This window comes from Dasypus novemcinctus, chromosome 9, assembly GCF_030445035.2.
Source record: "Dasypus novemcinctus isolate mDasNov1 chromosome 9, mDasNov1.1.hap2, whole genome shotgun sequence".
Taxonomy (NCBI): Eukaryota; Metazoa; Chordata; class Mammalia; order Cingulata; family Dasypodidae; genus Dasypus; species Dasypus novemcinctus.
In genome coordinates, this window is record NC_080681.1 from 80,180,707 (window position 1) to 80,195,874 (window position 15,168).

At 42.6% G+C, this 15,168-nt stretch overlaps 1 protein-coding gene, 1 long non-coding RNA gene and 1 pseudogene across 4 annotated transcripts in view; 1 reads left to right on the plus strand and 2 right to left on the minus strand.

Annotated features, from left to right (window-relative positions):
• Positions 1–15,168, plus strand: part of ORC1 (origin recognition complex subunit 1) — a 35,919-nt gene that overhangs the window by 17,485 nt on the left and 3,266 nt on the right. For all 3 annotated transcript variants that reach the window (XM_058303588.2, XM_058303587.2, XM_058303589.2), the window contains 9 exons: positions 928–1,297; positions 2,042–2,146; positions 2,765–2,960; positions 6,599–6,696; positions 7,269–7,370; positions 7,780–7,951; positions 9,071–9,178; positions 9,460–9,609; positions 10,080–10,199. In XM_058303588.2, coding sequence (XP_058159571.1) covers positions 928–1,297; positions 2,042–2,146; positions 2,765–2,960; positions 6,599–6,696; positions 7,269–7,370; positions 7,780–7,951; positions 9,071–9,178; positions 9,460–9,609; positions 10,080–10,199 — 1,421 coding nt within the window. The remainder of the gene's footprint in view (positions 1–927; positions 1,298–2,041; positions 2,147–2,764; positions 2,961–6,598; positions 6,697–7,268; positions 7,371–7,779; positions 7,952–9,070; positions 9,179–9,459; positions 9,610–10,079; positions 10,200–15,168) is intronic.
• Positions 1–15,168, minus strand: part of LOC131279761 (uncharacterized) — a 22,479-nt gene continuing 7,311 nt past the window's right edge. Inside the window, exons 2-5 of the long non-coding RNA XR_011649668.1 lie at positions 11,052–11,112; positions 7,427–7,541; positions 1,226–1,271; positions 1–131 (exon numbers count right to left, since the gene is read on the minus strand). This is a non-coding gene — a long non-coding RNA (uncharacterized lncRNA). The remainder of the gene's footprint in view (positions 132–1,225; positions 1,272–7,426; positions 7,542–11,051; positions 11,113–15,168) is intronic.
• On the minus strand, positions 4,785–6,212 carry LOC101425061 (leucine-rich repeat flightless-interacting protein 2 pseudogene; annotated as a pseudogene).

The window sequence follows — 15,168 nt, forward strand, 5'->3', positions numbered from 1 at the left end:
TCCTCCTAAGGCTCCGTGGTCCCAGCTTCTTCTGATCTCAGCTGTAGGCTGGCATAAGGCTCATCCTCCCTGGGGCTCGTTTCTTTCCGGGCTTTCTCAGCTGTTCAGGGCTCTGGGTTGTTGTCTGCAAACTATCAGGTGAACGGCTTAGTTTTCTCCCCAGGGCTCCAGCGTCCAAAACTAAACTCTCTGTGCTCTCCTTTTCTGTGTATTTACTTCCCTGTCTTTGACTGAACATCTGTTTATAGAGCCCACAAGTGGGGAGGGGGTGGCAGATGGGGACTCAAACCGAGTCACCCTTATGATGTGGTCAAATAAAAGCCCTAATCTTGATTTAATAAAGTAAAAGTGAAACCTCTGAATCTAATATGCCCAGAGGAACAGACCAGTTTACAAACACAATGCAATATCTATTTTAGACTTCATAAATAATACCAAACTGCCACTGTGAATAAAGCTGCCATAAATAGTTACACACAGGTATTACATAATTCTTCATGGTATATTCCCCATATACCATGATCTGGATTGAGAAAGATTAAGGCCTTGGTGCACTATTGCATTTTTGGTTAGAATAAATTAGTATAAATTCTTCCCAAACTACTGGAGATGGAGGGAGGTGGTGCAGGAATGCCCGTGTTCTGGTAGATTGCCTCATGGAATTTGGAATGATGAAGTCAAAGGCTGACTTCACAGTTGACTTGTGGTTTTAACTAGGAAAATCACCATGAAATTTACAAGAGAGACTAAAAAGGGTTAAATCTACCTGACCTGGGAAAAGGAAGTATGGAATCATTCAAAATATGTATCACTTATGTCTTCATATAACTTCAGTGGATTGATTTCACTATAATGTGATTGGAGGTATATATTGTGATAAGTTAAAAAATTCACACAATGACTAATGGTAATTTCTCTTGGGTTTAGGTTTCTCTCAGACAACAAACACTAGGATTTTCCAGCAGACTTCATGTACCTCTTCAGATTCTCCAGAAAGAACTAAACGGAAAGTGGCCTTCTCTGAGATCACCTCCCCTTCTAAAAGGTCTCAGTGTGATGAACTTCAGACCTCGTCTCCAGCTCTGAAAACCCAAGAGAGAACTGTAGAGATTCAACTCTCCTGTACCAAGGATGACAAGAAGTCTTCGTCTGAAAATCAAATGATCCTGAGAACCCGAATCCCAGCATTGAAAACCACAGATACTAGTGAAGAGAGAAAACTTACCCCTATCAGAGGAGGACAGAAATCCTCTGTGGTGTCGTCTGTGGTCCTGGTACCAGAAAAGATCAAAAAGAAGTGAGTGGGGACATTGCACTGCTTTCCACAGAGCAAGTTGAGGTCCTCCATGTGATGTGGAATATGTGGATCCTAATCAAAGAAGTGAGAGCAGTGTATTGTAAACCTGACCGTGTCACAGGCTCCTCAGGGAGCTTTTCCAAAATTTGCTTCACAGGCATGGATTTCATTACATACTGTGGTTCTTTGGCACGTTTTAGCAAGAATTTTCTTAGTCAGTTTTTTTGTCTGTTTTTTAACTGAAAAAGATAAATACATATAAGAAGATAACGGTTCTAGACAAACTTTGCAGTTTGACACTAGAAAGTGTTTGTAGGTAATGAGCTAATACAAATGAAAACATGACAAGCAGAAATTACATGTGTTTCCTGCCCAGAAACACCAGGTTGCTCAGTAAATACTTTATGTTGAATCTATAGCTGCATATCTGCTAACATTGAGCCTGGATGGATAGTAAATTCATAGTTGTGTCAGAAACAAAAAAGGACAAGAAAACTCTATTGGTATTGATTGGGGGGGTATAGGTTGGGGAAGTGGAGAGTCAGATCTTATTTAAATGGTAAGCTTTAGGCAAACTTTCATTTCTGGGTTTGATTCAATCTTCAAGTATGAACTTTTTAGCAAAATATGATTAGCTGTGAAAGTAATAGGAGCCAGTCAGGCTGCCTGACTATTTTTTAGCCCCTGCCACAGATCCTAAGTGCCTCAAACTACCTCCCATAAACTTGCTGTGATATCTTGCAGGAAGGCAGAAGAACCAGAAGCTCAGAATGAAGCTACAACTACTCCCCATCGTATCCGCAGAAAAAGTTCTCTCTTGACTTTGAATCGGATCAGGAAGCAGCTTCGGTAAGGCTGCTCCTTAGAAGGCAGAAACATATTTATAGCTGCTACCTAAGATCTTACAATCATTCTTTAAAACTTCCTAAACTGTTTGTTATTTGCAGTCCATTGAAATTTATCATTCACCTGTTATGTCTGGAATTATGTTAAATTCACATACATGCCATAGCTAGAAAGAAGCAAGAAATACTACACTGGGTGTAAGTGCCTTCCAGTGGCCCATAATTATCATGCCCAACAAGACTGATGATGGGAGCCGTATCGCAGGGTGCCTAAGACCGTGAGTTTTGATTCTGATAGGCCTGGATTTGAACCTGGGCTTTGTCACTTATTATCTGTGTAACTGGGAAGGTTACTTAACCTTTCTAAGCCTTAATTTTCTAATCTATAAAATGGGAATAATGTTATACAGCCCACAAAGTTGTTGAGGGATTTAATGAGATAGTATAAAGCATTTAGCAGAGTGTCTCAGTAGTAAGTACCAGAAGTGGTGGAGCACATTCTATATTGCCTGATCACTGGAGGGACTCTAATACCTCTAATCCACGCTGACCTGTTGGGGTAGCTTCTCTTATTTAGATTTTGAACACTAAATATCAGAATAATATATGTCCCACTATCCAGGTTTTTAGGTAATAGTAAAGATGATAAAGAAGAGGAAGAGTTTCTGCCAGCAGCAGAGATTTCAGACTCGAGCAGTGAGGAGGAAGAGGCCTCCACACCACCCCTTCCAAGGAGAACACCCAGCAGTGTGTCCAGGAATCTACCCACTTCCACAAAGTCATCCTTACAGACCCCTTCCAAGACAACAAAGAAAACTGTAAGGTTCTGTTAGATTTATTTTTTCCAATAAAGCCTCCTTTTCCTAACTTAAAAGCTGTGATGCCCAAGATCACAGAGTAAGTGACAGCTGAATTCTGAGCATGGGTCTGTCTTATTTCAAAGGTATTCCACTTGGAATAGTCATGAAGGAAAGGACCTAAGTGAACCCTAGAATGGTGATTTTTGAGTTCAGGTTCCTTTTAAGGCACAGAACCAAATGACTAAGCTAAAATTCCTGAGGGAAGAACGAGAATTATCTCTTCCCATCTTTGTAATTCCTGTAAAACATAGCAGAATCAGTGCTTCATGGGTATTGAATCTAGGCTGTTGAACCATTTTGTCAGTTTTGTTGTCCCACCTGGGAAACTGGGAGCACTGCTTAGGTATTGGTAATGAATTATAGAACCGTGAGGTAGAAGGAAGAGATCAGTGAACACCCTTATGCTACCTGTGGAACTTTAGCAGAATGTTGAACGTATTAAAAAAAAAAAAAAAAGGGTCTTCTCCTGTTCAAACATGTCCAAGAAATGTTTGGATTAAACAAAGTTAAATTGGTTACTTTGATGATGGAAGAGGTTGTTGACGTGGGAGGAGTGGGGTAGGGGGGATGGAGGGTATACGGGGACCTCATTTTTTTTAAAGTAACATTTAGAAGAAAATAAAGAAGAAAAAAAATTGGTTACTTTATCACATGACTTCTCAGGGACATTGATATATTAATGTTCATTGTGGCCACCTGAGAGCATTACTGTGTTTCCCAATCTTCTTTGACCAGGAGGAACCTTTTTTCATGGAGCACTTTGCTCTCTGGAACACAGTTAGGAGATTTTTTTCCTAAAGCTCATCTCCTTTTTTCTATAAATCAAGATGTGACTTGTCTTGGGTTGAGGTCAAAGATCTGCAGGGAAAGAAATCCAATAGATCATATTTGGGATAGAGGTTCAATTACCTAGAGTTCCTCAAATTTGCAAATAGCCCACTTTTGCTCTGGTTTAACCACATTTCCTAGGTCCCACCAAGATAAAGGGGACATGGTGTGGAGGTACCTTGAGCATAATAAAAAGGAAGTTAAAAAAATCTACCAGGTGTTTTGTTACCTTCGCAGCAGGGTTTTGTTATTCCTTTCCTGTTTTCCCCAAAGTTGGTCTATGTAAAGCCCATTCTTCTGAAAGGGTCATCTTGCTTTCTGCCTAAGGAAATGGTTGAGAGATTGTCATCACTCCATAGCTAGGCTTGGTGCTAGAGAGTGGGTAGGTGAAACACACCACTGCGTGGAGTGCCCTGTGGAAACCACCATGAAGATGGGGGTAGCAGGCCTGCTATATGGAGCCAGTGACAAGGAAGAAAAGAGGAGACTGAGTAGGGACTGTGGGGTTTAGAGTGGAAAAATTTGGTGAGGTTTCCCCAAGTACTGTATTATGGACTGTGGAAGTCTGATAAAATTCAACCATATTTTTAAAGAAAGAACTTATGACTCCAGCCTGGTTTATGCTTCCTGCTCTACCCTGTATTTGGCCAAAGTAGTTAGGGTTTCTTTATGATTTCTCATCATCCCCACCCCCAACTTTAAAAAATTTTAAATCCTTATTGAAATAATTATAGATTTACACACTGTTGTAAGAAATAATACAGAGTGATCCCATGTACCCTTTACTCATCTCCCCCAATGGTAACGTCTTATAAGTAGAATATTGTAACTGGGCTATTGGCATTCTTTCAAGATATTTTACTTTCATTAATAAATAACATTTAACCTGTTCTCTTACACATTTTTTTTTTCCTTCATGAAGAATCAAACCTGTTTTAATTCTCTCATAAATTATAACATACAGAGGTGCCTATTTTAATGACAAAAATCAAACAGTACTGATAGGGGTTTGTGTCAATGGACAAAAAAAAAGTCAGTCCCTCTGGATGAGGCTCCAAGGAGCAGCATGCAGGCTGAACAGTGGTCTCCCTACTGCTGGGCCAGGGGCGCTGTCGTTTTGGCCTTCATCTCTGGTTGTTTGGCCAGGTGGCTGTTGGTCATCTCCATCTCTTCAGTCTTGTCCAGAGCTGTTTGTAACTGTCATTGCAGCTTCCTCTTTTCTGCTTTCAGTTAATCTTCAACTTTCTTAGCATTCTCAGCAGTGGTTTTATATCAGCCAGCTAATACTTTGCTCTTCAAGGTGGTTATATCCTGTTCTGCTTTTGAAAGCTTAAAACTGTATTCACTAATTTGTCTATTGGCATCTCTCTGCATTTCAATGAACTGCAAGTCTGAGCCCTTCTGCAGTCCTGCCAGCTCACCCACTGTCCCATCATCCCTGGTGCACTTCTGCCTTTCTTCCTCTAACTGCAGTTATGTTTTTCTAATCTGTGATAGTAGCGCTTCCTTTTCTCTAGCAAGTTTCCATAGTCTTACATCTAGTGGCCCTTCTCCTGCTGACTCTAGGACCTGGGCAGCTTCCTGAGAAACAACAGTGATGGCTGCAACCACTGGTTCATGACTGACATCACCATTGGGAGTGCCATCAGGGATTATAACTAAGCCATGTTTCTCAATAAGTTAATCTCTTTGGCACAGGCCTTCTTTAAGTTCATCCATCTTATGCTGCAGCACACTACACATATCTTTCTGTCTTTCTAACTCCTTTGATTTTTCTTCATTTTCTCTATAAAATTCTGTCATCTCTTCCTCTTGTTCTTCAATAATGTCCTTGAGGGTATCTACCTGGTAGATCAGTTTATTCTTCTCACTGTCTAACTATGCATTGGAAACTATGGCTTTTTTTGTATTTTTCTTCCACTTCAGACAAAGACTCCTGCAATTCATTTAATGAGGTATCTGGATCTATTAAGCTGCTTGTATCCCCCCTTCTTCATCTGGATGAGTTTCCACTTAGAGGGCTTGTTGCTGAGATAGAATTTCAAGATGAAGGCCTTGTGTAAATTTCAGGATACTGCTTATCATATTTTTCATCTAACTCTTTTTCTTATCATTCCATTTCTCTCATGTGTATATCTCTCCCTTCTGTCTTGGCAGCCCGTTTTGCTGCCAGCCTTGCCTCTGCTTCTCTGACAGTGTGACTCAAAGCTTCAATTTCTGCAGAAAATCAGTCTTTTACAGGTATTCTTTTTCTTCCAGGGCCAGGAGTTGCCATCTTATTTTCTTAATAGTCTTTCAATTCTGAAAAATGACTTCACTCTGTTTTCAGCCCTGTCTTCAGGTGGGAGTGGTAACAGCGGTGCTGCCCAGGAAGGACCAGAGCAGGACTCGCCCCCCGGAGCAAGGGACAAGGGGTGCAGCAGGTGGACGTGGTCCAGGTCCCCAGCCTTGCAGACCCCGACTGGATGCAATGGCTTCAGGCCAGGGCTGAGGCAGAGGGAACAGGCTCCCCAGACCTCTTTTATACAGTCTTTACTTAGATTATTTTCAAATCCTGATACTGCATGTGAATTAGAAAAAAAGAAAATGTTTGGATTATGAAGAAAGTGTATGTGGAATTGTGAAACAAGAAGGAGAATCATGGCCCTATAGAGGAAGGGACTAGCAGTAATTCACCACTTCTCTTCCTTTTATTGGATCATCATTAATCAAATTGGGTGTTTTGCTTTGTTTTTTCCTTCTGAAATACGTTTTTTTTTTTAATACAGCCCAAGCCTCGAACCCTACGCTATGCCACTCCGCGGATCCGCAGCCGAAGCCTGGCTACCCAGGAACCAACCAGTGTGCTGGAGGAGGCCCGGCTAAGGTAACGCTGCTCTTGGGCCCCTTTCACATAGGCAGAAATGGGGCCTTTCTGCTTTCATTCACATAAAACAGGAGTAATTTGCAGTCATTCGTTTACCTAATAAAGGTTGGGAATAAAATGAATGTGTGCACTTAGAAAGAAGAAACCTTTGTCAATTGCCTTCTTATGGGCAGGCTCTGGAAGGAGTAGACCCCCAGTCTCCTCCCATCATTTTCTCGGGAATGGGAGATGATTAGTCAGGATTCTTCTGTTTAGTTACAGTGTCCTTTAGAACCATGTGGGAACTTTTTCAAATCACATAAACCTAGATCTTGATAGAAAGCAACTGAGTCAGAATCTCTCCAGTTGATATGCTCCCTTGGTTAAGAACCACTGAATTGGATGATTTAGGTGGAGAAAGAGAGGCCAAGGACTAAGAGGCCAAATGGAGAGAACTGAAAATGAAGACATTCCTTTGATTTGTGATTGGGATTTTATGGAAAAACTCTAGATGAATCTTTTCTACTTGTGATAGAGTGGGTGATGAAATCCATCTAAAGTCCTCCTTTCTGACCCATTCACCACCTTTGCAGGCTGCATGTTTCTGCTGTACCTGAGTCTCTTCCCTGTCGGGAACAGGAATTCCAAGACATCTACAACTTTGTAGAAAGCAAACTCCTTGACCATACTGGAGGGTGAGTCATGCTGAGACAGGCAGGAGAGTTTGGGGGAAAGGATTCTGATAACATACCATCTCATCTCAGGTTATAGTTTCCTCAGATGTTCTTTTGCCAATGTCAGGAGAATAGGCAAAATCACTGCTGAAGCCTAAAGCTTCTGAAGTAGCTCTTCTTGCCAAAGTGGTTCTGTGGGAATAGAAATTTATGTCTTTCATAAAGAATGAAACTGCTTTCTGCGGATAGGCAGTTTACATACAGCATTGCTTGTGGAATGATTCTATATAGATAGGTTCTTTTCTGACCGACTTCTGTGCCCCTACCTCCACATTTCAGGGGTCTTGGTGCTAGTTCCTGCATTCCTAACATTTATAGTGTGAGTAGGCTGGCACAGACCTCACCAACGGATCTTCCTTTCTGGCCCTAGGTGCATGTATATCTCTGGGGTCCCTGGGACAGGGAAAACTGCCACTGTGCTTGAGGTGATACGCTGCCTACAGGAAGCAGCCCAAGGCAATGAGGTTCCTCCCTTTCAATACATTGAAGTCAATGGCATGGCGCTGACAGAGCCCCATCAAGCCTATGTACAAATATTGCAGGTAAGCAAAGCTGTTTGGTGCAACTGCGAGCAAGACAGGTCCATCCATCTGCCCCATGGGATCTAAGCCCCCTCTCAATTAAAAACAGTGAGCATCACCATCCCCAAATCCTCAAAGACTAGGGAATGAACAATGGACTAAAGTAGACTTGTTATTTTAGCAATGGAAGAACTTTTATCATTGATGTAAAGGCAGTGGCCACCAGAGGCTCTGAGGGGAGGGAGAGGGAAGAATGGGTGTGATATGGGGGCATTTTTGGGACATTGGAATTGTCCTGCATGACATCGCAATGATGGATACTGGCCATTTTATGTTTTGTCATAACCTACAAAATTGCAGGACAGAGTATAAACTATAATGTAAACTATAGTCCATAGTCAGTAGCAATGTTTCAATATGTGTTCATCAATTGTAACAAATGTACCACACTAATGAGGGATGTTGTTAATGTGGGAAAGTGGGGGACAGGGAGTAGGTGGGGCATATAAGAATCCCCCGTATTTTTTATGTAATATTTATGTCCTTTAAAGCTTCTTTAAAAAGAAAAAAATTAAAGAAACTGGGATTTTTGGAAAGTACAATTTCTTAATGGCACCTAAAAAAAAGGAAAGATTTCCTTAATTTTGAGTATATTACATATTTATTTTATGTCAGGCATTGTTCTGTGTATAAAGGTAGCAAGGGAGAATTCCAACCCTTAAGAACCTTAAAAGTCTGGAAGCTGTATAATGAATTACTGAAAGCCATTAGCTCCCAGAAGGCAGTGTGGCAAACCATGGAAAAGGCAATGGATTAGAGGAAGTAGCCAGAGTTTGTACCTAGCTCTTTTATTCATGAGTTGTTATGGTGGAATACATAACGTCTTTTCATAAATATGTAATGATTTTGGAGGAGCTTCTGGGACCACTCTCTGATTGATTTGTATTTCAAACACAAAGAATGTCTTCCCTTTATTCTTCCTATTTTTTATCTCTTCTTTTGATATCTTTTCTTGTTCTTCCAGGTTAAGATTAAGATTAGAATAGAAGGCTGTGTATAGGATACTGAAGTCCTCAGACTAAATAGTTTCCTACAATTACAGATTGACCACAGCTTAAAGTTTTTTTTCTGCCACTGCAGAAGCTGACAGGCCAAAAGGCAACAGCTAATCATGCAGCAGAACTGCTGGCAAAGCGATTCCGCACCCGAGGGTCCTCTCAGAAAACCACTGTGCTGCTTGTAGATGAGGTGAGAAGATACCAACGGAAGGACTGGAGAAGAAATGGGATGATATTAGACTGCGATGCTCCAAGAGAAATTGCTGGGCAGGAAGGAAGTCTTGGCTCCCTTCTTTATTCATCTGAGCTCTTTCTCTGGTGCTGAGAGAGATGTGTCCCTTGACTTCCTCTTCTGCTTTGGTGGCATGACCCAAGAAATTTGTGCAGCCAGAACAATGGTAATAAGTCTTCACGCTGGGACCCTGGCTCAGACTTTGTGATTGACCTTGTACCTCTCCATTTCTTTGCCAGCTTGACCTTCTGTGGACTCAGAAACAAGATGTGATGTACAACCTCTTTGACTGGCCTACTCACAAGGAGGCTCGACTTGTGGTTCTGGCCATTGCCAATACAATGGATCTGCCAGAACGGATCATGATGAACCGGGTGTCAAGCCGACTGGTAGGTCCTAAGGCATTTAAACACTATGCAGCATTAGATACTTGCAGTATAGCAGTGATCGAGGCAGATGTTTCTGGTCAGATGACCCTTGCAGGTCAGGAGGAAGCACAATGTTTCATAAATAATTATAAGCATGGTAAGTAAAGCCACATGCCTATAGCAATAAATATTGTCAATCCTTAGGTCCTCTCATGCATGTTAATTAGAGCACCTTGCTTCTGTCTGCTTCTTAAAATTCTGGTTAAATAAAAGGTTCTTAAACTAAATAGAAGAATAGCTTGAAAATGACTGCCTTATGGGATAGCACTGGCTATTATCGGCAAGGAAAGACCTTGAATCTTGGAAGAAATGGTGTATTAATTGTTTTTTGGGACTCTGAAATCAGGTTTGGGGACCTTATCATTGCTTTCCACCTGAACTGTCAGTGGGCAATCGATGAACTTGTTCCTCTGTCATCTTGACCTCCCCAGGGTCTCACCAGGATGTCCTTCCAGCCCTATACTCACAGCCAGCTGCAACAGATCCTAGTGTCTCGGCTCAAACATTTAAAGGCCTTTGACGATGATGCCATCCAGTTGGTATCCAGGAAGGTAAGTCGCCTCTGGGGAGCTCCTAGCTGTACCTACAGACTGCCCTGTGCTGGGTGATCTGGGGATGAAGAGATGTTTAGGAAGTCCTGTAAAAACACTAAAAAAGTAGAACCAATCCTCTGAAATATTCCTTAGTCTTCTCATTGTATAATTCTATTGTACTGTACAAATGGCCATGAGTGTGGTAGGGTTAAAAACTCCCTGAGCCTCAAGTTTTCTTCTATAAAAAATGGGAATAACAATTGCTACCTGTATCAGTCAGCCAAAGAGGTGCTGATGCAAAATACCAGAAGCCTTTTTAGCTTTTATAAAAGGTATTTATTTGGGGTAGGAATTTACAGATAGCAGGCCATAAAGCATAGGTTACTTCCCTCACCAATGTCTATTCCACATGTTGGAGCAAGATGGCTGCTGATGTCTGCCCAGGGTTCAGGTTTCCTGGGTTTCTCTCTTCCCAGGGCTTGCTTCTTTCTGGGCTCAAGGTTCCTCTCTTCCTGGGGCTTGCTTCTCTTTCCTCTGTGTGCTTACTTCCTGGAGCTCCAGCTCAAGACTTCAGCATCAAACTCCAACATCAAAACTCCAGTATTAAAAACCCTCACATCAAAATGCTCCAACTCTGTCCTTTGCCATGCCTTTTATCTGTGAGTCCCCACCCACCAAGGGGCGGGGACTCAACACCCTACTGACGCGAGCCAATCAAACCCCTAATCACAACTTAATCATGCCCAGGTACAGACCTTTATAAACATAATCCAGTAGCTATTTTTAGAATTCATAACTATATCAAACTGCTACACAATCTCATAGGGCATTGTAAGAATTAAATGAGATCATGTCGGGGAACACATGTACCTTAAGTGTTTGAGCACCTGCTTCCCATGTACAAGGTCCTGGGTTCAATCCATGGTACCTCCTGAAAAAAAAAACCAAACTCATGTCTCTGATGTGCCTAGCAAGGTACCCACTACCTGTAGGTATGGGGTATTGGATACTTGCATCCTCCAAGCTCACCAGGAGAATGCTGAGTGAGATTCTACCACAGACTAGTCTGGAGGCTGCTGAGAAACAGTGGGTTACGTATCTGCCTTAAGATGAAAGAAGAGCAAGCAGATCTCCACAAGTATTTCAGCACTTAGAAGAATTATAAACTTCTTTCTAGTTTCCTTTGCCTAAAATGGATCTAAACTCACCTGCTTTGAGCTGGGTGTTGTGTTAGGTATGGGAGTCAGAGGTGAGCTTTGCTTTCTAGGAGACAAGTCCTGGGAGAGAGATCCTCAGTTATCATCCAAGTCTTCCATTGAGGTTTTTCATTTGTGCTATCATGCAATTTCTCAGAGTTCTTTTTTTCTTGGAATGATCCTTTTTTATGGTATCCTGTTTAAGGTTATCTCTTCTCCCTATTTCTTCTGAGGTGCCTTTGTGTGGTTTTGGTTTAAATCTTGCATTGTTAGTGACATTCCTCAGATGTCTTCATTGTCTGCTCAGGTGTAAGGGTGAAGATGAAAAAGCTGACTGGGAACCTTGAGAATATGCATGGGACTTGTGCACTGTGAGATTTGCTGTTTCATTATCTTTTTTACTTTCCCACAGGGATAGTCAGGTTTTTCAGAGAAGACCTCCCATGTCCTGCTGGGAGGGCCGTGCTCTGGCAGTGGGGCCACAGGCTGGTGGCAGGGGGGTGGGGTCATCACATTCAGTGTGCATATAGTCAGTCATCTCCTTGGTAAGGGACAGCCCCTCCCCTGCAACAGTTCCTAAAGTCACGCAGTCCAGAGACTTTGTTTATCCTTACCTGAGACTAAATCTCTGGTCTTCTGCCAGGGAAGGAGATAGGTACTCTCTAGGTGAAAGAGTTTCATGAGAACAGTACAAATTACCAGGACCCAAATTTCTCACAGAGCCCTGCACCCTCCCTCAGCAGCCCTAATGTTCAGCTATGACAGCACAAAATAGGGAGGGATTTAGGGAAAGGGTCAGCAAACTTTGCCTGTGAAGAGTCAGGACATAAATATTTTAGGTTTTGCAGGTCCTAAGTGTCTTGTGCAACTACTGGACTTTGCCCTTGCATTGCTGAAGCAGCCGTAGAGATTATGTAAACTAATGAGCTTAACCAATAAAACTTCATTTACACAAACAGGCAGTGATCTAGGGTGTCAGTTTAGCCTCCCACCCCCATAGCCTCCAGCACCAATACCACCAATTCCTGAGCTTTTTGAAGATTTCTAGTGTGATTTAGATTTGTTCTGAGATTCCTTACTGCTGGCTTAGGATTTGGCTTTCTCCAGTCTCCTAAGTCAACCAACTTGCAGAATTGAGTTGCTTTTTAGTCCTCTCCTTTTGCTTCCCTTCCCTATCTTTGAGGGTTCTTAATATTTTATTTTATTATTATTTTTAAAAGATTTATTTATTTATTTATTTAATTCTCCCCCCTCCCCCGGTTGTCTGTTCTCTGTGTCTCTTTGCTGCTCTTGTTTCTTTGTCCACTTCTGTTGCCGTCAGCGGCACGGGAAGTGTGGGCGGCGCCATTCCTGGGCAGGCTGCACTTTCTTTCGCGCTGGGTGGCTCTCCTTATGGGGCGCACTCCTTGTGCATGGGGCTCCCCTACGCGGGGAACACCCCTGCGTGGCACGGCACTCCTTGCGTGCATGGGCCAGCTCCACACGGGTCAAGGAGGCCCGGGGTTTGAACTGCGGACCTCCCATGTGGTAGACAGACGCCCTAACCACTGGGCCAAGTCCGTTTCCCTATTTTATTATTTTTTACTTATTTTTTAATCACCCCAAGATGGCTCCCTCATCTGTCTGCTCATTGTCTACTGTCTTCTCGTCTTCTCTGGGGGCACAGGAACTAAACCTGGGACCTCCCACATGGGAGGTGAGTGCCCAACCACCTAAGCCACATCTGCTCACAGATCTGCCAGCTGCGACATCTGCTTGTTGCAGCCCTTGTGGCAACTGCTTGTTGCAGTAGTGGCAGTGGTTGCAGCATCTGCTCGTTGTGGCCTCTTCTTGTTAAAGTGTGCTCATCTTCTTTAGGAGGCACTGGGAACCGAACCCAGGACTGCCCATGTGGAAGGCAGGTGCTCAACTGCTTCACCCATATTTGCTTCCTTTGTGTTTTATTAAGGTTTCAGAATGGATCAAAATTGAACATCTGTGTTCAGTCCTCTAATTTTACCCAAAACTCTTGTCCATTGGGAAGTAGCTGTGGCTCAACTGGTAAAGCATATGGAGGGTCCAGGTTTGATACCCAGGGCCTCCTGACCCATGTGGTGAGCTGGCCTGCATGCAATGCTGCCACGCGCAAGGAGTGTCATGCCACACAGGGGTGTCCCCAGTGTAGGGATGCCCCACATGCAAGGAGTGCGCCCCACAAGGAAAGCTGCCCCGTGTGAAAAAAGCCCAGACTGCCCAGGAGTGGCACCACATACACGGAGAGCTGACGCAGCAAGATGACGCAACAAAAAAAAAAGCCAGTTTCCCAATGCCGCATAACAAGAATGCAAGCAGACACAGTAGAACACACAGCGAATAGACACAAAGAGCAGACAACAGGGGGGAAGGGAAGAGAGGTAAATAAAATAAATCCTTTAAAAAAAAAAAAAAGAATAAGTTATTAAAAAAACTCTTGCCTATAGTATCAGACCTCTCTTTCTTTACATGTAAAGAAAACAGCTATTTTATATTCTAAATCTTATAATTGTGCCATCTGAAGCCTTTGTGGGTCTAGTTCTGATAGCAACTGATTTTGCAGGTTCCATGCATGCATGGTCGTTTCCTTGTTTTTGTTTTCATTTTTTTTTTTAACTATATGTTCATTTTGCTTAGAATTTTACCTGTGGAAAAATAAATGTAGGCCTGGGTTGAAGGTGAATTCATTTAAAATTTGTTTTTGCTTTTGTTTTTGATTCTTTAGTTACTTAGGGGCATTATCAACTGAGACCTTTTTTTTTATTCCCCCCCTTGTGGCTTGCTTGCTCTCTGCTCTCTGTGTCCATTTGCTGTGTGTTCTTCTGTGTGTCTGTGTTTTTTATTTTTCCCCCTCCCCCTTGCAGCTTGCTTGTTGTTTTGCTCTGTGTCCCATCACTGTGCGTTCTTCTGTGTTTTTACTTGTCTCCCTTTCTGTTGCATCACCTTGCTGAGTCGGCTCTCTGCGGTGCTTGCGGGCCGGCAGCTCTCTGTGGGGAGTGGGCAAGCCTGCCTTCACAAGGCGGCCCCGGTCCACAAACCCAGAGCCTCCCATATGGTAGATGGGAGCTCAACTGATTGAGCCACAGCCACTTCCTAACTGGGACCATTTTTAAATAAAGTCCTCCACTAGAGGTTTTTTAGGAGCTACAACATATATTTGAGCTACAAATTCATGTGAGAGCTGGCTTGTGGTTTCAAAGACATGTGGTTGCAGAAAAGTTCTTTTTCCCCTACATCTACTTAGCAACAAGGCATTTTTCTTGCTATCCCTTTCTGCACCTCACTCACCTTCATACTGAGGTTACATTCTTTTAGGGACGGTAGAGGTCAGACCCAAGTTTATTTAGAGTCTCCTGTTAGTTTTCTTGTTGGATGGACCCTGGCTTTTTCTTTTGTCTCCCTCACTTCAGTAGCAGTCAAAAAGGATGCTTAACGGTACCAAAGTAAAAGCTGCTGTGGGTATTCTTTTGTCTCCTAGAGTTCCCCCTCACTTCGTTTTTAGGCCTCTGCAGTAGCTTTTGAGATTATCCATTACATGGTCATACTTTGTAAGGCAGTGGTGATGGTAGTAGGAGGAAAGGAGGAATACTAAGATGGAAACATCTATAGGACATCCTTACCAACTGCATGTGGGAGATGAAGGGAAAATATAAGCTTGTACTCATGTTTCTGTCTTGGGTGAAGAGAAAGTTGATTTTTGTTTTGAGTATATTCAACTGGAATTCTGAAAACAAAAATATACATGAAACATTTTAAAACTCCTATAATCCCACCTTCTA